The following is a 23,259-nucleotide window of genomic DNA, read 5'->3' as shown; positions in this document are numbered from 1 at the left end:
TTGATTTTGGCAAGAGAAATTGTATGAATTTTATTGAACTCATTGATATCCTCAAAGCATCCGTCCACAATTCATCCATCTCAATAAAATCCAGAGAACAGGTACAACGCAAAGGCATTCAATACGTAAAATTATTACATGAGTTTATTTTATTTCACAAAAGATTACATTAAATATCGATAAAGCTCAACTGGTAGTTGTTAGAGCTGATTCTGATTTTAAAATAACTTTCGAATTGCTATGATTCTCTTTAGTAATACTGATCCCATCATTGATTGCAATAACTTCGTCTTTGAGTTTGTCACAATTGTCGGGTGATTTTTCGTCGTCAGTGTTCCCGATTATAGTGTTTTCATGCCCGGTATCCTTTGTCGGTGCCATCAATGGGCAATCTTCGCTGCCATCGTAATACCCCAGAGCGTATAAGCAAATAGCCGCAGCCGACTGTTCGGCGCTCTTTTTATTCTTTTGCCTAGAAAATATATATAAAAGAGTATCAGGATTAATCCTCTTGATTCTTCAAAGTTAGGGATCATTCATTTATTACGTACGCATTAGGGGAGGGGGAGAGGTCAGTGCAATTGTGTAGTGTAATGCTTAATGTATATGAAAAAATGGCCGATTTTGCGTACAGGGGGGGGGGGGTGGTAGAAAAAGTCAAATTTTATGCGTACATAATAAATGATTGATCCCGTTACCAAATATCACAATAATAATCACACGACTTGGTAAAATAGGGAATTGAAATCATCGTAGTGTCCCCTGAGCACTCGATGATTTGGAAGTGTTGAGCATTTCATCACAAGGACAAGAAAATTTCACCCGACACATATTTTTCCCACTTTTCGTTAACAGCCAATAATAGTTGCGTAACAACTGATGTCATGTATTCGGCATGTACAATAAGTTCCGAGGGATAATTACCAGACGGTTGAAGAGTATTTTTTCTTGTTCAGAGTCAGAACACTACGGAAAAACCGTCCTTGTTGCGTCTGTAAATCAATATATCATTCATTTAACAATCATTATACATGTAATCTCAAATTGTTTGTGAACTCAGCTACCTAAATAAGTGTACCCTACGGTTTTTATCAAATTGATTATTAGAATTAGATTTCGAGGTATTTTAATGTTTTGCGTCCATGCCACAGCCACAAGACACTATAACCTCTACCCTCCCTCAAAATTGCATCATTTTCGTTTGGGATTGTTAAATTAAATCACACATTTATTAATTCGTGACAATTGTACTGCATTTCAAACATTGTTGAACCACAACGTCAGTCTCATGTAACAAGAGAACTTACCGTTTTGTAGTCTAACTTTCCAAGATGAGGATTTTTCTTCACGTAGTTGAAGAGATTGGCGCGGGGACTGACCTTACTTCTTTTATTCTTCCTACCAAAAGATAAAGAAGAACACAACTTTATCGCATGATGACAAAATAAATTCTTTAACGGACGCTTCTTTCCTTTTGGAAATAACATACCTCTGAAAACAAAGTGCTAACTCGTAAAGTTCTTCGCCGTCCTCCAATTTGCGTTTGTTTATCGGAACTGTTGACACGTCTATATTTTTCTTAATCTTATGCATCTCATAATAGTCGCCTAGCCCCCATATCACACTAAATTCAAAATATACTTAATAAGTTACAAATAAAGCCTGTTGTAGCCATAAAATCGAGATATCAAGAAGTTAGAAGATGTAGACTTCAAGACTGATACATGTAATAAATAGCATTTGTGCTAGATTTTTCAAAATACAGGTGTTGGTTTCATAGATTAGTTATAATATTAGCCTAAACTCCACTATTAGTCTATTGAGTTGTTTAAAGTTAAAATTGGTGTATATTCGGTTGGATTTAAACCTTTGACAAGATAAATTTCACTTGCACAGCCTTACCAAATATCACGAATATCAGATGAATGCATCAATGCATAACCATCTGGAGACTCCATATTTTGATGATAGAGTTGTTGAACATTGTACTTGATGTTACAGAACGCATTGTCCAACTTGATTGCCTGCAGCACAATAAATAAATGGTAACATCAAAATAAGTCAATCAAACCACTAAATTTATTCTGTTTAACTGGACAGGGTGGCCACTTTCCATCCATTTACAAAAAGAAATTTTTAGGTTTAAAATGTTACTATTCATTCATTTTTTGATGGATCACGTACATAAAGAAACATATGGTCAATAGCATCACCAAATTCCCCAGAGTTTTCCAGATTTTTGGTAAAATTTGTCAAACTCCCTGAGTATTCTCTGACTTATTCTAGATTTTTCTGAGTTTTGCCGGGTCACTGGCCACCCGGCTAGTGTGTGAACATAACTAAGTCTAATCCAATAGACAATTAGCTTAGAGCTCCAATTCCTAGCAATTTGAATGATATAAAATTCAGTTACATGACACAATCAAAATGGTGGTCAATTACTCGGTGACTCAAATGTTGTCAATGTAGGAACTTACTAGTTTAAGATATGATTTGATGACATCAACAACTGGAAGCATGCCTTCTTTGCGGAAAATAGAAGTATTCCATTGGGCAGCTCTAGCAATCATAACCGAAGATGCACCTGTTGCTCGCCGAAACTTTTCAATATCTTCATATTTCTTAATACTTTGAGATCCTCCACTAAAAAGTTTAATCACAATTCAAATACAAGCAGCCTGGACAAACTTCGGTGTTTGTAGCTAATAAATCAACGCGCTTTAGTTCAGTCTTTTGCATTTCACAGAGTTGGCCATCTTGGAACTAGGTCCGAACTACAGTGAATGTGCTCAATCCCGTGGTTCATTATTTCTGGACTATAGTTCGGACCACACTTCGGACCGCACTTTGCAAATAGTTGACTAACTCTGACAACCTAAGTTCACCCCATTGGCTCATATAGTTCATGAATACCCTCCTGTACAGTGCCCTCCTGTGGGGACAAATCAGATCTACAGTTTTTAATTCTAAAACCTGAATAACTTACTTGGCTATCACAGGTATTCCAATTGTTTCCGCGATTTTCTGGATGACATCATTACGATTATGGTGGCGAGGTCGTTCCTCGCGAGTACGCCCGTGTACACCGAGCGCTGTTACACCAGTCGATTCTATCAGTTTGACCAGCTTTAACGTGTCATCGAGCTTTAATGGATATAAGAATACTTGAAAATCTCTTGTCAAACTGTTATAAAACGATTCAAGAGTAGCCTGGTTACATTATTAGATAGAAGATTCGAAGAAAAGCCTTCTTATTCATGATTGTGACAATGACGATGGTCGAACAACCTTCTCTAGGGGGTCTGAAACATGTCCCTTATAATTTGATATAGTTTTTAGTTAACTTCATAACTGGTGTAGCATTTCATATCATCCATACTCGACTTATGTCCATTAACGAATACTTACATCTGGCAAAACTCTGATTTTGCACGTTATCGGTATTCTAATATTTTTCACCAATTCCGAAAGGATTTCTCGTACTTTTTCTGGCTGTGTCAGTAGTGCAGCTCCCATTCCACCCTGAAACAGAAGAAATCCAGACGGTAATGGGGCAAGAAATACAGGTAAAATATTTTGCATACTTCATAGAAAATAGTTTTTCATTAATTTAGTAGGAATTTTTAGTTCAAGTCCGTACAGAATAAGTTAACTTGTCTCAACTCCTGACAACAGGCCATAACGCTGTGAACAAAACATTTTTCCCGTTGAGAATGGGGGTTTCTGGCACCATATAGATGCCATTCTCAAAATAACCTCCAATTTCAAGAGGAGTGGACATCTCACTTACCCCAATCCTCACACAAAGTTTCATGGAAGTCCATCAAAGATTGTAGATTGTATCATGCTATCAAGATTATAAATGCAAGATCGCTGCCATGGCAGTCATACCGTATAAGATGGCTGATAACTCCATTTTCGATAGGGATGACATGCCTTAATCTTCACACCAAGTTTCAGGGAAATCTAACTAGAATTTCAGGCTGTATCAGGCAAACAAGGTATCGAGGGGATGACAAACAGTAAAAACTGTCTTAAAAAGATGTCTCCTCCCCCAACTAGGAGACATATTACAGAATAGCAGTAGTTTAAAAGTTTTCAACAAACAGCACAAATTAACCTTTTAGGATTCAAATTTCAAATGATTCTGAGCATTTTTTGGTCATTTTTTCAATCACCTTGATAGAGAATTCCTTTGGACAGCCCATATTGATGTCTATTGCCGCCACATCGTTTTCACTGAAAAGACAAGACAAGACATTAATTCACATGTAGAAATTTTGGAAATATCCCATACACATGTATCGACAAGCAGCCTTTCGACCGGTATAGTTCCACTGTGTTTCGTTAACTTCTGACTTCAAATATCTTCCGACTTTTGGCCACTCATTGGCTGAACTACTGACTGATCACGTGTGGTCGAGTCACACGGGCACTTCTGTCAGATGAATCATTTGTCCGTTTTTCTGAGCCAGCAGTCATGTACAGTGTTTTTGAAGTAGATTCAGTAGTACATTTGCGAAACCACCAAAATATATTATGCCAAAATTGATCAGGAGGCTGCCAATTGAAACTTTTGGTAAGTGAAATAGCCCTAATAGCATCTAATAGCCCCAAGGCACTCTAAAGGCACCCTTAAGAATAGCTATGTAGCTTAGTAGCTGCTGCCCCGTGGAACACCCTTACTTAATTTAATGATCCAATAAACACTGGAAGTCTGGTACCAGGTATCAAGTCTCAAAATGGAGGACTAGCAACGATTTAAATTAAAAGTTGAAAGACTAACGGACCGCGGATGCCTACCGGACCACGGAAACACCCTAAACGATTAGGTCAGCAGACCTCACACTCTGGTCACAGTGGAGGTAATAAAATGGGATAAACCCAGTGGCAATGTACGCTGAAGGCTCTTATATTATGATCTATTTTATGAAAGTTATTTTTGGTGGTTGAAATTGCTGAATTAATGGAAACCTTTTGGGTACTTACATCTTTTTCGCAACAGCAACAGCCCTTTTAGCATCAGCAGTGCCCTTAAAATGATAGAACACTCTCTTATTTTCAATTATTTCTAAGATTATCGGTATATATCCAGTATGGCCACCAGTTGCATGTAAAAGTTGACTGATTGAAAAACCTATCTGATATGTTTAAGCTCCCTCCCCAAGATATCACAAATATCAATGAAAGATGGAGAATCAACAGTAAGCTACAGGTCTCGAAATTCAGGCAAAAATGGCCTTTTCGACCAAAAAAAAACGGTTACATGACTCTAGGGGGATATTAAATATACGTGATGTGAATCATCAAGAAAATTGACTGCAGCATCCTCAAATTTCACTTGAAAACATCAAAAATGTGTGAAAAGCGCTGATTTCGGCAAAAAACGATGGCTGCCATTTTGAAACTAATCAGGCCACGATCGGGCTGCAGTCAATCTATTGAAGCATCTTCAAAACTCCCAAAACAGGACTCGGGATATTCTGTCTATGGATGATGGATGAAAAGAGGACTTGATGGCCTGCTGGTATTTAAGCAACAAGTGGGCTGAAAGATAAAGATCTTTGAGTTATACTATCTTTTTTTCAAAATGCATACCATCTGGAAGACGACTTTGCCTTTTTCATCTTGATGAGTTTGAAATGCGATCGTGCCATCATCCTCGATAAAATCGACCGTTCCAGTCACATCTGATTAAAGGAAAATAAGCGATGAGTTTTATGTGAGTGTAAGAATTAATGCAATAAAATGCTTCAGCAAGTAGCGATTTCAGGCTGCAAATGATGATATACTCAACTGTTTTCAACTCGCTTAGTTCTCAACATTCTATAATCGATTACTTCCTGAAAAAGTAAAAGTTATTACTTACGTACGCGATAGGTAAACTTGAAAGGGTAAAGAATCACCCTGGTAATAGATAGGAGGGAATAACTACCTCAGAATATACCAAATCTGCTCCGTAACGTAATGCTTGTAACCGAGTGGTCAGCTGTCCGATTCTGACCATTGGGGCCAAAATATTCTTATTCCTGAAATCTACTGTATCCATCTTATTTGGCTGCATTATAACGACTCATTAATCAATTGCTGGAATCATTAAACATTGAGGGTCATAAACCGCTTCAGTTCTGAATATTGAGGGTATTGAAGACTTCTTAATAGTCTGCTGATGATCTGAAAAAGATAAGACAATTTTCAAATAAGCATCAATACGTAAGATATTTTAGGGAGACATAAGAATCAATGAACTATTCAGAGATGTGTTGAGACCAGGTTCGTACGGTTGTAAGTACCGGTAGTCATAAATTGTACTGTCGTTTCATTCACACTACTACGAATAGGAATTGAGCACATACAATTAGGAACCTGTACATCATCTGGTATTCAGACTCCAAATACTGGTAATATAGTCTGAATCATTTCAACATCTATTTGTGCACACATAGTTAGTTAGGCCTACTTAATTGCTTTCATTTTCAGCACGGTAAGCATTTAAAATTGGATAGGCCTAAGCTTGTTTGTGAAACTAGACCCACATTTAGGTTACTGACTAGAAGGCAGGGGGCCATAAGAAGAATCAACAACAATAATCCGACAACTGCACTCTCGACCGCAAGCCTCAGCCACGGCCCACCTAGTCAGTAACCTGTCTGTGGTTTAGTTTCACAATCGGATATTTTCACAAACCACATGGTTGGTATAAGCCCATCCGATTATAAAAAGCTTACCACCAACGATTAGGTAACTAACTACGGCCCACCCACACCGCAAGGACTCGTAATAGCAATAGCTGGGCCCGGAGGCCAAAATCAAAGACTGTATTTCCCTTAGCTTAAATTAGAGGACATGTACTATTGCATTCACTGTCTTTATATGTTTCCTTTCTCGTTTTTCTTTTAACTTTATTGTCAATCTATGTATGTTGTTGTGAATAAAAATATTGAATTGAATCCAAAGGTCCACACGTACATGGCTTATCAATCAGTATCAAAAAGTCGAATCAAAGGACCTTAAACCTGAATGATCAATCTCTTAAGTAACCTAAGACCGTGTGTTGGCTGTATGTGAGAGTTTATGCAGACTCACACTTACACAATTTTTCAACCTTTGGGAGCAACAAATTTGTATTGAGAATTGGTGTGAATGGTGACCTTGACTAACTGTGGAGCTCAGAAATCTTTTGCAGGTTCGTAAATTTTTTCAATTTTTCGCCAAATTTACTGTTTTTCAGGCTTTTTACTCATAAAACGAAGCTGTCTACATAATCCTTACGATAAATCTTTAATTTGAGTCAGATTGTACTTTTCAACTAATTGTATTTCTTTAAAAAAAGGCACGAACCAAATCTTACCTGTGCTAACAACTCCATTAATTACTGAGTAAAACTGACAGTATTTGTCATGTCCCACCGGCGGCGTTTCTCACTTAAATTGATGACAGTGTAAATCCAGTATTAAGAAAACACCCCACTAGGCCTAATACATTAGAATTATTGTTATAACCTTATCCCTGATATGCTGATATTGAGATTGTGGACATGTCAAGGAAAATACCACAGGTCCACAGGAGGGCGGGCTCGTATCACAGGGGCTCGTCACGATAGCTGGGGGTCAAAAATCAAAGATTTGACCCAGTATCCTAGGTACCACCTATAAAAAAAGAAAAGGGAGCTAACATTTTGACATACTAGAATTGACCTTCTCATTTCAATTGCTCATTACTTCGTAACCCATCGACCGATTCTTTTTTTATAGGTGGTACCTAGGGTACTGGGTCACATCTTTGATTTTTTACCCCTAGCTATCGTGACGAACCCCTGTGGCTCGTATTTGAGGTTTGGTGGTGAACTGTAGCTTAAGATCATCCAGTATCCCTGGACGAGCCCCTGCGGAAAATACCGTGGTTGGAAGATATAAAACGGAATATGTGAAAATTAAATTAGAAAGTATGTGACTTTTAACTTTTCAGATATGATACTGAACAATATTTCGTAATATGGTTATTGCCATTGGATTCGAAGGCAGCGCCAACAAAATTGGAATTGGGATTATTGAGGATGGCAACGTACTGTCAAATCCCAGACGCACTTACATCACGCCACCTGGCGAAGGTAATACATGTAGTAGTAGGCCTATGTTATTTATATGCAATGGAAGTTGTTGCGCTAGCTCTTTATGTAAGCTCCTCGTGGTAATCGCAAAAATTATTTATTTTTCCTATAGGATTCCTTCCGAGAGACACGGCCAAACATCACCGAGGCTGTATACTGACGGTACTACGAGAAGCTCTTGATGAAGCTAAAATAACTCCGGATAAAATTGATGTTATTTGCTATACAAAGGGTTTGTACATATTGATTTGTTTTTCGAACCTAGGCTATATTTACGATGCTGTAAACGAACTACAATGTGTAGAATAGTGTCCATCACAAGCTGGACAATTGCAAACTCACTGAAAATGATTTGAATCCTTTGGTTGGTCTTTCTGTATGATGTATTGAAAACTGTTATATGTTAAAGCATAAACTCTCCAATATCTCGGTAAAATATTCATATACCGGTATGTAATGTTTGACTGTAACATATCAATTTAGGTCCTGGTATGGGTGCGCCATTAGTATCAGTTGCTGTAGTGGCCCGGACTGTTGCACAACTATGGAATAAGCCCATCATCGGCGTAAACCATTGCATTGGACGTATCCTTTTGATATAATATGTTGATTTGCACCCAGTCAACTAGAGCTGCGCAATTCAGAAAGAACTGATTGAATTCCTGTATACATAGATTATGATGTACAGTCAAAGTAGTTATAGCTGAGATGATCATTATATTGACGACTTATCCAAATGATGGCTGAAACATTTTGATAATACAAACATAAATTGAATTGTAAATATGCAAATTATTGGTACTCACGAAATAATGAGGACCAAGGAATGTGATGACCTATCTGATGACAACCTAACTGAGTTCAACTACTGGATTAAAACAAATGGTCAGATTGCTCGCTACTTTATAGGCCTACCTGGGGCCAATTTTAAAGATTTTGTCACATCCGTAAGAGGGTACTAAATTTTGATGTCCTAATGGTGATATTAGGTGCACTACTGCACTGAAATGCACCAGTTTTCTTTGTTTCCAAAATGAAAAAGGGCACTTGAAAAAATTTGATAGATTTGTGCAAGTCCCACAAGTCCCCCTGGATCCAACCCTGAATACTAGGCCCATATACTGGTTCATGGCTTTGGTATATATATACAAAAGGCCTGCACACTCATATAAAGTAGTACAATGTATGTAAAAATCAGCCTATTTGAGCTGAATGAAACTTTTTGCATTGATGTATCAGCCATTACATTCATCTTTAACCAGACTGTAGATATTGAAATGGGTCGCTTGATAACTGGGGCGAAAAATCCTACAGTTCTGTATGTTAGTGGTGGAAATACACAGGTACGTGTATATTATTACGATGTACTAAACTGAGATATAATATTCATTCATTGCCGATGATTTTCCCATCGCTATCATCATAGATTTTTGATTGGGAATTTGAATAGGCCCTAATTTATTATTAGTAGATATTATCAGGCAATTGCGAATGAGTCTTCTAAATGATCCAGATTTGATGGGGAATGTGGAATACTGCCTTCTTGTTTAAGACTGGCCTTATTTTGTGTTTTCTCTTTGTATTTGGTTATAGGTTATAGCTTATCTTGAAGGCAGATATCGTATTTTCGGAGAAACTATCGACATCGCTGTCGGGAACTGTTTGGACAGATTTGCTCGAGTTTTAAAAGTGAGTTGCCATGTAACAAAATGACTCATACATCTTGGCATACATGCAGAAAATTAATTGTAATTTTTCAGCTTTCCAACGATCCCAGTCCTGGATATAACATAGAACAGTTGGCTAAAAAGTAAGAATGTCTGAATGGAAACTTAATCTGGAAATGATTCCTCAAGTGATCATTTAGACATTCATTTTTTTTTTGTGTACAGGGGAACTAAATTCTTGGAGCTGCCATACACGGTCAAGGGAATGGATGTCTCATTTTCTGGATTGTTATCCTACATTGAGGTAATTAGTATTTCAACCACTTTTTCTTGATTCAGATTTTATTCCGCCTCTACTCTGCTGTAATGAAAATGTATGACCAAAAGGGTAGGAGGATATACTTGGCATTGTTCATATTCTGTAGGACAGAGCTGTAAGTCTTATCGACAGCGGAAAATACACACCGGAAGATCTTTGCTTCTCTTTACAAGAAACAGTATTTGCTATGCTTATTGAAATCACCGGTAAGTGGAAATAACAGCAGCATATTCCAGTGATAGACGTATACCCGGGTAAATGAAAAAAAAGAATATTTGTGTATGAATGTGTCTTAACATAATCGTAATCAATGCGCGGATTCTTTGTGATGAAATAAGATACCTTGCTCATATATTCCTGAAGAGTTAACTGTCAGAGTTAAATCCTATCTTATGTTGCGCGATTTTTATATTCTAGAACGAGCTATGGCACATTGTGGTTCAGAAGAGGTATTAATAGTTGGCGGTGTGGGATGTGAGTATATATATATATATATATATATATATATATATATATATATATATATATATATATATATATATATATATATATATATATATATATATATATATATATATATATATATATTATTCTAGCTTATTTCTATAAAGAACAATTCGAATACTTTTTAAAGGTTTCTTGGGATAAACTATTGAATTTTATGCGCCAGTATACACAATCCCTAGATACCCATTTTCAGAAAATTTTGTAGAAAATGGCAAATTTCAAGTCTCATAGTACATACTTAATGAATGACATCCAATCTGTACATAATTAATGCTTTGATGTTCAAGAAATATAAACTGGTGTCTATTTTCATATTCCAGGCAATAAACGATTACAAGAAATGATGGATAAAATGGCAGAAGAGAGGAATGCAACTTTATTCGCTACCGACATGAGGTAGGGTATTTCAGCGTGTGTTCGCGTGCATGTATATTCTAGCTTGTGACAAATTCAATGATTCATTGCGTCCCTGGACTACGTACCTAGTTTCATCAGGAGTAGAATCTGAACCTTATTACAACAAAATTAGTGAAAGGATTAAGTTTCATAACAAAACACATTTGGTAAAAAATCAGTTCGCTCCCTGCAGGTGTGGTTGGTTTGTAAGGGACACCATATCAAGACAAATGAAACGAAATCTACCAATCAAATAAATAACATGGTCAATCCCTTTTTAAGATAAGAAATTTTGATTTGATATATCCAGTATTGAGTAATGTTTCACTGTTTTTTTAGGCTAAATTTATATCTGTGTTTTGTAGATTTTGTATAGACAATGGTGCAATGATTGCTCAAGCAGGTTGGGAGATGTTCAGATCGGGTCAAACTACGCCATTAGAAGATACATTTTGTACCCAAAGGTATGTAACTACATAAAGTTTCTTATCAAACTGAACTGAGGCAGAATTTGTTCTCCTGCTCATTCATTTGAGACTGCTATTGTATGGAAGCCAGCCTTTGTATACCAGATTGCATATTGATATATTATTGATTTGACAATTTTGTTAATGTACCATTTGGAGTTTTTCTTACAATTTCGAACCTGAAATTTTTCAAACAAATGAGTGTGATTTTGTTTAATTTCAGATATAGAACAGATGAAGTACTTGTTACATGGAGGAAAGACGACAAAACCTGATGTCCATCATATATTTCTAAATTGTTTTCTAATAAAAACTTGTATGTAGAATTTATCTCTCGACTTAAACTGGTTGTGTTGGGTATGGTCTTGTTTCTATCAAACTACTTCATTTGGAAGTAGAGTAGACTCCACCTAAACCGAATCATATGTCAACTAGTCCAGAGTGATCCGATTAGGGGTCATTCATTTATTACGTACGCATAAGGGAGGGGGAGGGGTCAGTGCAATTGCGTACTGTAATGCTTAATGTATATGAAAAAATGGTCGATTTTGCATACATAGGGGGGTTGAAAAATTCAAATTTTATGCGTACGTAATAAATGAATGATTCCTTAAGTGTATTCTACTCTGGATATCTTGCATCGAGAAGTGGTCAGAAGACTGATGTTGCACTTAGAATCGTAATATTCTTCATCCACAAAAGTACATGTATAGATTGCGAATTATTAGCATCACCAATATGTTAGGCCCTGCAGTGAATACACAATACTAGATGCATCATACCTAGCATTCGTGTTGGTTAATTCCTCTGGGTTCCACTGTTGATGACAAACTCCAAATGTAAACTTGCATCATTACATTCCAGTAAAGCTTTTGAGATCAAATCAAAATTAAATGGATAATGAAAAACTTGGGTCAGTCAAAAAGATTTTATTATATAAATGCAGTTTAAGTAGTTATAATGCAATAGTTTAAGTCCAGTCTTGTAATGCATTAACCGTATACAGTCTAGTGACATAAATGCATATGTTCAACAGCTTCAGTTATGGTTCATATATTCAGTGTACCAGTTGTTCAAATTGTCAAATATTATACATAGTATAGTTAACCAGTTATTCAACTGCCAACCAACAACTCAACCGATAGCTCCGTTTGGCATTTTCAGAAAAATTGTAACAATTTTTTATACATAATCAAATACAAAGAATGATTTTCCAGATAGAATCCAGAAATCGCTCCAGAATAACATAAATCGAAATAACGAGCATTGTCTTATTTTGGAAATAAATGTTCTCGAATCAAATGAGAAATACCACATTGTCAGCAACCATCAATTTATTGTCGTTGGCCATTTGATCGATGGCCGCATCGATCTCCGATGACGAGAAAGTGTCCAAATGTTGTTGAATCGTTGCAAGCGAAACGGAATCGGCGTGTTCCGACCTGAATAGCTTCAACAGCGACGTCTTGAACTGTTTTAATCTGAAACATCGAAAAAAGAGATAAATGAAGTTGAAGAAACGTCCATTTCTTTAGTACGGGGGTCTAGTCATCCAGTGCAATGAATATGCTCAGTGCTCGATCTAGCGACAGAACCAGACACTAAAAACTGTTTTTCAGCAACATGATCTTAAAGATGACCTTATAACTGAGGTACAGGGTTGATATTCAAAAATTCTTGACTATATTTAGCTAATGGCCCTAGATGCAACATATCCAAAATACAATGCGAACTAACGCATGGGAATTGAAGCCCAAGAAGGGTTGTTGTCTGCGGTTCGTCTTTATAATAAAGGGAAAGGAATTCATGTCATAATTTCTTGGATCGTTGAATAAGGAAAAACCTAAAATTACTAGCAAGGTTGGTCACCATTGACACGAATCATTGTTTTTCGAATATCTAATATATATACCTGTTCTCACTAATAACGGCGGGTGTTGGAGTGGAATCCATCGGTTGTTCTTCATCTTCAGCCTCGCTAGCAGACGCTGTTGCTTTACGTTTCTGTCGCCTCTCGTCAAGGGTTGGATTTTCTGTAAAGCATAATATTGAATTTAAAATACCTGATACATTGATATGTATCTTTCTATCAAAGTATCTTCTTCGGTTGCCTTGGTGACAGCTTTCAACACTGCCACCACAAGTACATGCAGGTGACAAATAATTGAAGCATTTCAAGTTTTTAGTGAAACAAAACTTAGCATACGATACAACAATGGCTCAAAGCATACAAAAGAACCGTGGCTTAGATCAAAGGGCCACTGCGCATGCCTTTTGATTCTAACAAAAGAATGAATGATAAGAACAGTAAGGTACGGTAAATCATTTACCTTCATCTTCAGTTTCAGTCTCTGTTTCGAAATCGTACGGATCATAGCCTTCTTCGCCTGGTTCTTTTCTTGGCTTCCTCTCTCTGATCTTCTTAGGATCTTTCGTCTTCTTTGTTCTACAAAAATTACAATTGTTATCATTTCTCTTTAGCTAGTTACAGACAAATAAGACAATATAGGAGACCTCCCAGAGTTGATCTCGTAGGGACCCTGTAAACATTTATTCATAACAAAATCGACCCCATACTTTTTGGGTTTCTTTATGGCCTCCTGCCTTTCTTCCGCCTCCTCTTCGCTGTCGCTGTCAGCGTGGCGACGTTTCTTTTCGCGTTCGAGAACACGTTTGAAGTACGCGAAATGAATCAACTCGACGGCTGCCTGCGCGTCGTCGATCGTGACCATTTTCGATAGACGCGATTTCGCGTGAGCCGTCGACAGGCGGATCATCGTTTCCAGCGCCCGAGCTGTAACCGGCTGCGTACGCGCGATATTGTTGTCTTGATTGTCCATATTGCGTAGTTTCGAATATTCTTCAGCTATGTAGTCAGATGCCTCACGCGTCAGAGTCGGCCGAAGAGCTTTCGCCACGTGTATGTATTTACGCATAAATCTCATACTAAGGATCTTGTCACTGAAATAGAGTTAGTTAACATGAATGTCACAATTTCATGTATAAAATCATTTCCATTTCACAACATATATCATTATTCAAGAGTAAGATATTGGGATATATATGTGGACCCGAGGAGTCGACAAACTACTGTGCTCACCTTTTCTTTCTGCTGCCTCCATGAAGAAGGTGATTATACTTTTCGTAGATCGACATCTCCGTATCGTCGTCGTCGTTTTGTTCCTGTTGGTTTATCGTCGACAGTATCTCGAGTCCCATGCTGAGCGGCAGTGGTTCGCCGTCTTGTTCACCGGTCGCTCGATAGCGATGCATACGCAGCACATGATCGGAAATCATACGATCGTGATCTGGCTCCATCTAAAACCGATAGAATAACAATACATACCGTTTTTGTCCGGGGCAGTATATGCATTGTTGTAAAGTGTTACTTATATCATTCAACCGTGTAAATAGTTCATCCCATTATTATTCTAATGACATTTTAACCACCAGACCAATGTCCTTGCTAACTGTGTAATTTTGAAAAAGAACTGTAGCAAGAAGAAAGTGGGTAAAGAGGCTTCTAACTATTTGTCCACTTTTTCATCATGAGGGAAAAATCTAAGGGAGTCAAAAATGAATCAATTTTATCATTATCATTTTAATACTTAGCCAAGTTGTGGAGATTGAATAATACAGATTTTTTTCAAGTTGTGAATATTCATTTCATCCAGGAAACTTATATGTACAAAGCAATAAACCCACTATTTCAATTGAAATTCTTTATCAATTTCTCTACATTACGGTTCATCATCTAGAAAATTAATGTTCCCTGATGATGAAGGTTAAAAAATGTTGGAGATCAAAGTTTGTGAGTCCATCGCTTGTCTTAATCTGTGTCAGTTTAATCCAAATCTAATTTTTCTCGATCTAGCCGATAATTGGGCTAATTCATAATAAATACCTTGTCAAGCACGATGAACAACATGTCGAAACGAGACAGCAGCGAGTCTTGAAGTCCGATGTTCTCCATAGGCGTCTTGTACTGATCATACTGAATTCACAAAAGCAACAAGTTCCAAGAAAACTGAAGTTAATCCGCAAAAACTCTCTAGTTCCTACAGGCGGGTTAATAACTTATATTCTGATCAGCCCAAAAAAAATTAACCCCAATCAGTCGCTTGCCCGTTCAGACTGGTAAGAAGATTGTTTGAACGAACGCAACCAAAATCCCCAATTATGTACTTCGATTTTTACAAAAAATTTCACATCTATATCTTGTATATGTACTTTTTCCAATTTCAAAATCAAAACCCCTGCTTCGCTCTTGGCAGATGTGGTGGGAGTGTAAAGGACACAAAATGAAAACAAATCAAAACAAATCTACCACTAAAATGACTAACGGGGACAATCACTATTTCAAGATAAGAAAATATGGGTAAACTAAAACTCACACGACCATAAACCGGGTTAGCAGCCGCCAATACCGAACACCTGGCATTTAATTTCGCGTGGATACCGGCCTTCGATATCGTCACGCGTCCTTGTTCCATGACTTCATGAATCGCTGTACGATCTATATCCGACATCTTGTCAAATTCATCGATGCAAACGACACCGCGATCGGCGAGAACCATAGCACCGGCTTCCAATCTTCGCTCGCCTAAAAGATACCGAACATACATCGTTTAAAAAAAACGATCAACGAGCATCAGGAAATTGCGCGAATGAGCATTACATTTCGCAAATATCATCACCTGTTTCTTGGTCAGTAGTAACGGCCGCTGTTAGACCGACACCAGAAGAACCCCGACCGGTAGTTGGAATAGCACGAGGCGCCGTGTAGAGAACATACCTGAACGAAAAATAACAACATTAGAACGATGGATGATAATTTACCTGAACCAGGAACATCGGGACAGGTAGAATCCAGATAAAAGATAACACCAGACGGTATCCAACACATATGTGAAATCAAAGTGATATCCATAAAATGATGTCGGATTAAGCCGATCTGGCTTATCCGTATTCATGAGAGGCGCAGTGGCCGAGTGGGTTAAGCCGCCGGTCACTCGTCTCGTCAATCCAGGGTTTATGGGTTCAAACCCTGGTAGCGAGGGGGTTTCTTGGTCGAAGGTTCTTCTCTGGTCTCTCCCCCATTGGGAAAAAGAAACATCGAACCTGCTTATAATTCCCTGTGTGGTGCTTAGCGCGGTGAGGGTGTTAAAAAAAAAAATTAAGCCGATCTGGATTAAGCTGTTTTGAAAACAGTATATAGTGGAAACATACCTGAGCATTTGAGATTTTGCTACAGAAGGATCGCCAATAAGTAGCACGTTTATATCACTGGAAAATAAATCGAAATTCATATTCAAAATCCGTAAATTAGATTCGGAAACCATCATTTCATCAGCTAATGAATTTAATTAATTACCCCCTAATTCTTGATCCATTTTCAAGTACTTTTTCAACTCCACCGAGCAACATACACAGAACAGCCTTCTTGATGTATTCATGACCATGAATAGATGGAGCTAAGGACTTAGCCAGAACTTCGAAAACATCCTAAAACACAGGATCATCCATTTCTGATTGTAATTTTGCTGATGCCTTGTGTTACTTGATTGAACATATTCCCATTAAAAAGATGACATCGTAAATTGATACAGTAGCACAAAAAGAACCCGAGAAACCTTGTCTGAAATGGTTTTTGACAGACCAATAAAGAAAAGATAATTTCAGTACATGTTAAAAAAAATATCTTAGCATTAGACAAAGTTTACTGTAGAAATATCGATATCTGGAATATTTCCTTGAGTCCCCTATGTTTAGAGCAAAAATTCCCCATCACCGAGAAATTTCTCACTGTACATTCCTTTGTGATAATCAACCATTTTACGATGTTTAACCAGCCTATGATAATGATGATGATGATGATGATGATGATACTTACAATGTTCTTTTGGCGACTTAATTTCTTAATCTTGGCGACATCGTCGGCGGAAAACATCGGGGAAACTTCTTTGCTCAAGGGTTTGATGTTGTTGGCTATAAGAATCGTCCTACAAACATACATATGATTTAAGATGATCATTATGAAATACCATCAATATAGCGACAATTTCACTGATTCAATATTCAAAGGAACTTCCAAAGGGTGGGAGCGAGAAATGTGAAAGATCATCTGCCATAGGCACTAAGCCTATACATGTAGTTTGTTATAATAAGCAATTTGTCCAATCCAGATCCAAGTTGACAAGAAGCTGAATATTCTGGGAAAATTTCACAGAGATAATCTATCAGGAGCCAAGCCATGGCAGCTTGTGAAAGCGAGCAGCAACAGTTTAAATTCAATCCTTTGTTTAATTGGCAGCAACTTTCAAGGTTCCTACAGATCAGTCAACTCAATGAATTTGAGGGGTCCAGTTTACACTTGTATAGATGAGCAAGTATCGGAGATTTAAGAGTTATAAGATAAGTTGCGTACGGTTATGAGTTATAGTAGAGCTAGTGATTAAACTAATGAACGTACCTGAAGGTTCCAGAAGTATAACCATTTTTCTTACCAGGCAGGCACCTGTACGTTCCGACGCATTGAATTCGGTCACCAGGCTGAAATTTTAGAATGAATCTTCCTCATCATCATTTCCAATGGCCGGGGTCATACATTAAATAACACAAGAGTACGTAAAAAACAACTCCAAACACTTCTTGTCAGTTTAGAAGTCAAAGGGAAAAGTTATCATCGCCAGTTAAACCTTTAAAATATGATTTGGCTAGAAGCCCCACTATTTCATTAATAACTAACCAAATTCTAATAGTAGGTTAGCCGGTTTATTGTCCTCTTACTGAGAATTAAGGTTCGACCACAGTTTCAAGACAGATAAGTTTTTGAATGGTACTTGAAATGCATACCCTGGTACATACGAATAGGTGATGCAAACTTAAATACCAGTTAATACTCTAGGATGAAGTGAATATAAAATTAACACAAAATCCTTACTTTGCATTTATCAACAAGATCGTTATCCACGATGATATCTACAGACCGAGGCAACTGTCCAGCAGGTGCTTTTTCAGGCATTTCCTAAAAGAATAATGTAAAATTTATTGTATATCAGTTTAGAGTTAAGACATACCTGTATTGAAAAACTTCTGCCACTTCACCATATGAACTTACTTGAATCGTGAAGGTCTGATGATCTTTATAAATTGATAAACCGAATTCAGTTTCCAACAAGTTTCCATCTTCGTCCTGAAGAAAAATAATTTGTAGAAAAAGTTCCGTAAAATTTCAGTCGAATTGAGAGGGTTACAGTTATCAACAAATCATTCGAATTTTTTTCACATAAAAATAGATTACCTTAGTGGGATATGCTCCTGCACTTGGAAATGCATCTAAAGATGTCATATCAGAATACTTTCGCTCAATTGTCTTTTTCGTTGCGGGACAATAATGAACACTGCGTACAACTTTCGGCCGAACCAGAGAACCTATGATATCATCAACATTTCACAGTGAGTGTTGAAGATGAGGGGTTCGTTTAAATCGACTAAACAAAATTTTCACTCCACTGCCAGCCAATGAGAAACCATGTTATTCCGATTGAAATCATTCAAGTAAACTTGGTTGTTGCAATGGTAGCGCAATTAGAAAGAACAAGAGAAATTTTCTCAATAAACAGTGAACGCTAATCCCATAGTATGATTAGATCATTTACTTTTCTGAGTTTTATTTTGACTAAACTCCAGCATCAGAGAAACCAAAATAACACGATTATCATGTTATCATCATATTGGGGAGTAACTAAAAAGTAATTTTAATACATTTTAAAAGATTTTTCATCATCATAAAAACTCCAAAACTGTCAGAAAATAAATGGTCTCATCATCTGTAGTGGATTTTTACTTATTATTAGCATTGAGTTAATGCTTCTCATAGATTCTAAATTATCAACCGGTGATGTAAAATATGAAATAACACTTTATTAAAGAATGAATGCTGATTCACGGCGAGTGCTGCTAGCGACAGCTTTTGAGAAATGCTAGACAGGTACTTACACTTAGTAACAATTCCTTCGACACATACCATATTGCCAAGGAAACGTGACGTTAATGATCGGGGTGTAACATGTTTTGCACCAAAACTGAAAGATACAAAAAACTGATCAAAATTTCATGGACAACCGATTCATGGAAAAATATTCACGAATTGACTATTAGTAAATCTAAACAAATCTACTGTATCAAATTTAAAAAAAAGTATCCAATCGGACCTGACTAACTGCAATTCATACTAAGAGTAGTTTTACAAGTCCACGAATAGGAGTAATTTTACATCGAAAACGACATCTCAACTGATAATAAATTCAACATTCAACTGCCATCTGATTTTGATATTACATGCATCCTGAGTGATCAACAGTGGAAACAGTTTATTCGAAGAATTACCACAACCTGAATCGGGATGTGGTGAATGTAAAGAATACTGCAATCTAATCAACACCAAGATTTATAGAAATTCTTAATTTCAATCTCAAGTCAGTAGAAACTATCCTCAAACAGTTGCAGTCAGATGGGTACGCATGTATGTATTATAAATGTAATCACCTTCCTTCGAAACCGACGAAGAATTCATCGTATTGTTTGCCGAACACTTGATCAGTAGATAACACGTACTCTTTCAGCGCTTTTTGAAATGCTAGGACCTCTTCGAATGCTTGGTTCTGCAACCTTAAAATCAGAGAAACGATAGCCGTAAAGACACATTGAGTGTATTAAAGCCTATTCTAGGGGCGGATCTATTGGAAGGTGGGGTCCATATAAAAGAAATCTTGGTCTTACCACTCTTGGTCTAAAGGCATTCCTCAGAAAAGCAGCCATGCCGAAAGGGCACAAGCGGGTCCAACCCTCACAGGGTTGCCACTTTCTGCCCATTTACAAATCCCCTTGAGTTCTCCCTGATTTTACCATGTGATTACACAAAATTCCATGAGTGAATCAGAGAAATGTTTAGAAGATAAAAACCCACTATCACTATCCCACTATCAAATTACCATCCGTTCACCACGTTTGAGTGTGGCTATCATTCTAAAATGTTTAGAAGGTTCAAAATGTTACAATGCATTCATTTTTCATTGAACTACATATTGATAAAGAAACACATGGTCAATAGCAGTATCCTAAATTTCTACTAATTGCCTACTTCTCAAAATTGAAGCACTTTTTATAGCATTTTGCTCAAATTAAAGGAGTTTCAAGCACCTTTTAAAAGCATTTTCCATATTGAAAAAGTTTCTAAGGAATCAAGGAGTCGTAGAGACCCTGCTTATATACAATTCTAGTGAGGTATCTTCTCGGGATACAAAAGATAATCACAAGTCTATTATTCGCGTAATAAGTTTCTCGGTAATCAAAGTTTGCCTTCGATTGAACTCAATAAAAAAAAGTATAGGCAATGACAAATTTAACATCTTTAAAAAACGGTGATATTCATATCATTTCACAATAGTTTCATTTCGAATTACCCAGCTAAGCATCTGGGTACCGGGATATTGCCAAAATAGAGCCCTGCTTCAACTCTAACCTGGGGTTAACTGAATTTCATCCGTCAAATGGGGTTAACCCAAGATTTCAGTAAAGTCATAACCGATAACTGTTTTTCTTCATGAATTCTGTCAAAAAGCTTATGCCATCAGATAAAATTGACCTTTTCGAAATAACATGTTTATAATCACTCACTCTTGCGCTCTGATCGGGTTTTTTCTTCGCAGATCATTTATGTTGACGACGAGACGAACTTCATTGTTAGTTATCATATCGCGGACTCGTTGCAAATAATCACCTTGATCATCCTGCATAATAAATTATTGTCACCAATTATCAGTCTAAAATTGCGGCGATTAGCATACAATATAAGTCAATAAGGTTCTCAGCAATTGGCAATTGACATTGGTGGACGCAACACATCTATCCTGTAGGCCTAACTGTTAGCAGCTGGCAACTCATTCTGACTTGATTAAGGTATGCGCAACACAGCTTAATTTCTGCGCATTTTGAATTTATTACAGTTTTTATCCAGCGCCATTGTCGCGAGATTAATCAACAACCCGGAAGTAAAATCCAAGCCCTTCATTTCAACAAAAACCCGTCCCGTGGGCGTGTGGCTCACAGGGGCTCGTATCAGAGTTGTAGGTAATGTAAAAACGATAATCTGTTAATCCAATGTATATAGTATATATAAAATAACAAGGGGGCTAACGATGCTCACAAACAACTCAACTTCGGTCGCTTACTTTTTGGTTATTTTTCATCCGATTTTGATTATCCAGGCATGATATGAAAGCTAATACCTTCCTGCTTCTAACGAAACTAATGCCGTTAATTTCCGATGAATAGTTCGTGAATTATATGTCTTTGAACGCGAAATTAGGGCCGAAATCGCCTGGACCGAAAATGGTATGACGCCGGTTTTTGCCGATTTCGAAATTCAAAACGTTGAGTTCGACAAGAAATGTGAGAAAACTCCAACAAACCATACATTTTTTAAAACTATGAGGTCATACCTGTACGCTAATCTCATTTATTTGTATAATCCACGCGATGGGTGAGCTCACAATCGAAAATGAGGACGAACACGGCGTTCAACTTGTCATCAACTGGGCGGCCATTAATCACGTGATATCGTAGGAATGGGCTAAATATTTCACGCGCATTGATTGGCTTAGAGATTTCGAAAAACATTACAAAAATTATTAAAAGTTCTGTTAATTAATAAAATATCCGTATTATGAAAATATAGTGCAACATTCGTCTGAGGGGTAGTATTATTAGCAAATATTTCCTTTTTTCAAGTCTACAGACGTAGACTTGTCGCAGTTCTATTAACATAGCCCGAACCTATGCACGTCACGTGATTAATGGCCGCCAGCGCGATAGTGCGAGGTGACTTTTTCATAAATTTGTTCGATTTTGAGCTTGTGAGCTCACCCATCGCGTGGATTATACAAATAAATGAGATTAGCGTACAGGTATGACCGTGTAGTTTAAAAAAATGTATGGTTTGTTGGGGTTTTCTCTAAGATCTCACATAGAAATCATCGTTTGAAGTGAAAAAAACGACCATTTTGCTGTCCACCATAGAATCGGTAGGCCTCCATTTTGAGCTATCTCTCGTCAAAAAAAGGTGATTTCGTTGTGAGATAATTGTCGGAGAGTGGTGGTTGAAGCTGCTCGTTCGAAGCAGAAAGTCTTCTAGGTTGTATTAAAGCTTATTTCATGTGAATCGGTTGAGAATTTTTGGAATTACAGTCGATTGAAGTGGAGAAGTCATTGTCAGTTTGACAATTTGTTGCCACCCTTGTTTTTATATTATACAGGGATAGTGGACCTGGTCATTGATATTGGTTTTATTCATTCACTAACTATCATCAATTGTGGTGACAACAAAGTCCCTGCGCGTGGCCCAGGCCAGGCCTATCCTTTCAAATCAAACCCAACTGAAAAAAATACCTCATCGTCGAGAAAATCCAAATACTGCCTTTGAATATCGCGTAATCGCTGATCTATATCGGCGACATCCATGATCGTCGGTTTTTAATTAGGGCCTGGTGTGAATTTCGCGCGGGTGTTCGCCAACGATGAATTAAACTGTTTATTGTTGATGTAACTATTTTGTGTTCCCAGCAAGGTGAGGTTCGAACCCCTTGTTTTTTATACGCGACCAATAGACAGTGAGACGGTTTTTATGATGGTCTTGCTCAATTAATCAGTAGAATTCCTCTTATTCATAGCCCCAACTAATCATATGACTATTCGATTATCGTATAATTATCAACATGATGAATAAATTTT

At 37.3% G+C, this 23,259-nt stretch overlaps 3 protein-coding genes across 5 annotated transcripts; 1 reads left to right on the top strand and 2 right to left on the bottom strand.

Annotated features, from left to right (window-relative positions):
- Positions 1 to 120: 120 nt before the first annotated feature.
- Positions 121 to 7,153, bottom strand: LOC141901836 (tRNA-dihydrouridine(20) synthase [NAD(P)+]-like). Of its 2 annotated transcripts, none has more exons than XM_074789337.1 (14): positions 7,093 to 7,153; positions 5,936 to 6,174; positions 5,798 to 5,843; positions 5,599 to 5,690; positions 4,990 to 5,033; positions 4,179 to 4,239; positions 3,409 to 3,522; positions 2,987 to 3,144; positions 2,478 to 2,643; positions 1,903 to 2,024; positions 1,490 to 1,624; positions 1,308 to 1,398; positions 925 to 992; positions 121 to 472 (listed from the first exon to the last, which is right to left on the bottom strand). In XM_074789337.1, the coding sequence occupies exons 2-14, from the start codon at positions 6,062 to 6,064 to the stop codon at positions 187 to 189; spliced, it is 1,512 nt and encodes a 503-aa protein (XP_074645438.1). In that variant the 5' UTR covers positions 6,065 to 6,174; positions 7,093 to 7,153; the 3' UTR covers positions 121 to 186. The 2 variants fall into 2 exon arrangements, with proteins under 2 accessions (XP_074645438.1, XP_074645439.1); XM_074789338.1 differs by lacking the exon at positions 7,093 to 7,153 and adding an exon at positions 6,970 to 6,986.
- Positions 7,044 to 11,791, top strand: LOC141901837 (tRNA N6-adenosine threonylcarbamoyltransferase-like). Of its 2 annotated transcripts, none has more exons than XM_074789339.1 (13): positions 7,044 to 7,186; positions 7,969 to 8,110; positions 8,223 to 8,342; positions 8,594 to 8,695; positions 9,380 to 9,453; positions 9,704 to 9,799; positions 9,871 to 9,920; positions 10,003 to 10,081; positions 10,203 to 10,302; positions 10,514 to 10,570; positions 10,924 to 10,999; positions 11,365 to 11,463; positions 11,690 to 11,791. In XM_074789339.1, the coding sequence occupies exons 2-13, from the start codon at positions 7,996 to 7,998 to the stop codon at positions 11,739 to 11,741; spliced, it is 1,020 nt and encodes a 339-aa protein (XP_074645440.1). In that variant the 5' UTR covers positions 7,044 to 7,186; positions 7,969 to 7,995; the 3' UTR covers positions 11,742 to 11,791. The 2 variants fall into 2 exon arrangements, with proteins under 2 accessions (XP_074645440.1, XP_074645441.1); XM_074789340.1 differs by lacking the exon at positions 7,044 to 7,186 and adding an exon at positions 7,272 to 7,290.
- A 602-nt stretch (positions 11,792 to 12,393) lies between these two features.
- On the bottom strand, positions 12,394 to 23,039 carry LOC141900956 (zygotic DNA replication licensing factor mcm3-like). The gene is made up of 19 exons (XM_074787985.1): positions 22,918 to 23,039; positions 21,148 to 21,260; positions 20,017 to 20,139; positions 19,468 to 19,553; positions 18,770 to 18,900; positions 18,587 to 18,661; positions 18,410 to 18,493; positions 17,939 to 18,018; positions 17,360 to 17,468; positions 16,841 to 16,971; positions 16,696 to 16,752; positions 16,164 to 16,261; positions 15,861 to 16,069; positions 15,371 to 15,460; positions 14,567 to 14,784; positions 14,044 to 14,427; positions 13,797 to 13,912; positions 13,379 to 13,499; positions 12,394 to 12,947 (listed from the first exon to the last, which is right to left on the bottom strand). Exons 1-19 carry the CDS (start codon positions 22,987 to 22,989, stop codon positions 12,764 to 12,766), a joined length of 2,481 nt encoding a protein of 826 aa, XP_074644086.1. The 5' UTR covers positions 22,990 to 23,039; the 3' UTR covers positions 12,394 to 12,763.
- Positions 23,040 to 23,259: the final 220 nt, after the last annotated feature.

This window comes from Tubulanus polymorphus, chromosome 3, assembly GCF_964204645.1.
Source record: "Tubulanus polymorphus chromosome 3, tnTubPoly1.2, whole genome shotgun sequence".
NCBI lineage: Eukaryota > Metazoa > Nemertea > Palaeonemertea > Tubulaniformes > Tubulanidae > Tubulanus > Tubulanus polymorphus.
Note: the sequence above shows the minus strand (reverse complement) of the source record. Positions and strands in the feature narration are given on the sequence as shown.

Bases quoted from the DNA above. Each gene is read 5' to 3' on its own strand.
- LOC141901837 (XM_074789339.1), top strand. From the start codon at position 7,996: ATGGTTATTGCCATTGGATTCGAAGGCAGCGCCAACAAAATTGGAATT. The intron at 10,082-10,202 runs GTAATTAGTATT...CATATTCTGTAG, and splicing joins GATTGTTATCCTACATTGAG to GACAGAGCTGTAAGTCTTAT. The intron at 11,000-11,364 runs GTAGGGTATTTC...TGTGTTTTGTAG, and splicing joins TTATTCGCTACCGACATGAG to ATTTTGTATAGACAATGGTG.
- LOC141901836 (XM_074789337.1), bottom strand. From the start codon at position 6,064: ATGCAGCCAAATAAGATGGATACAGTAGATTTCAGGAATAAGAATATT. The intron at 3,523-4,178 runs GTGATTGAAAAA...CTTCTGTTTCAG, and splicing joins CAAAGGAATTCTCTATCAAG to GGTGGAATGGGAGCTGCACT. The intron at 993-1,307 runs GTAAGTTCTCTT...ATTGATTTACAG, and splicing joins GAAAGTTAGACTACAAAACG to ACGCAACAAGGACGGTTTTT.
- LOC141900956 (XM_074787985.1), bottom strand. From the start codon at position 22,989: ATGGATGTCGCCGATATAGATCAGCGATTACGCGATATTCAAAGGCAG. The intron at 16,972-17,359 runs GTAAGTATCATC...CCTGTGTTTTAG, and splicing joins TAAGTCGCCAAAAGAACATT to GATGTTTTCGAAGTTCTGGC. The intron at 14,785-15,370 runs GTATTTATTATG...TATCGGTTTTAG, and splicing joins TGTTCATCGTGCTTGACAAG to ATGGAGCCAGATCACGATCG.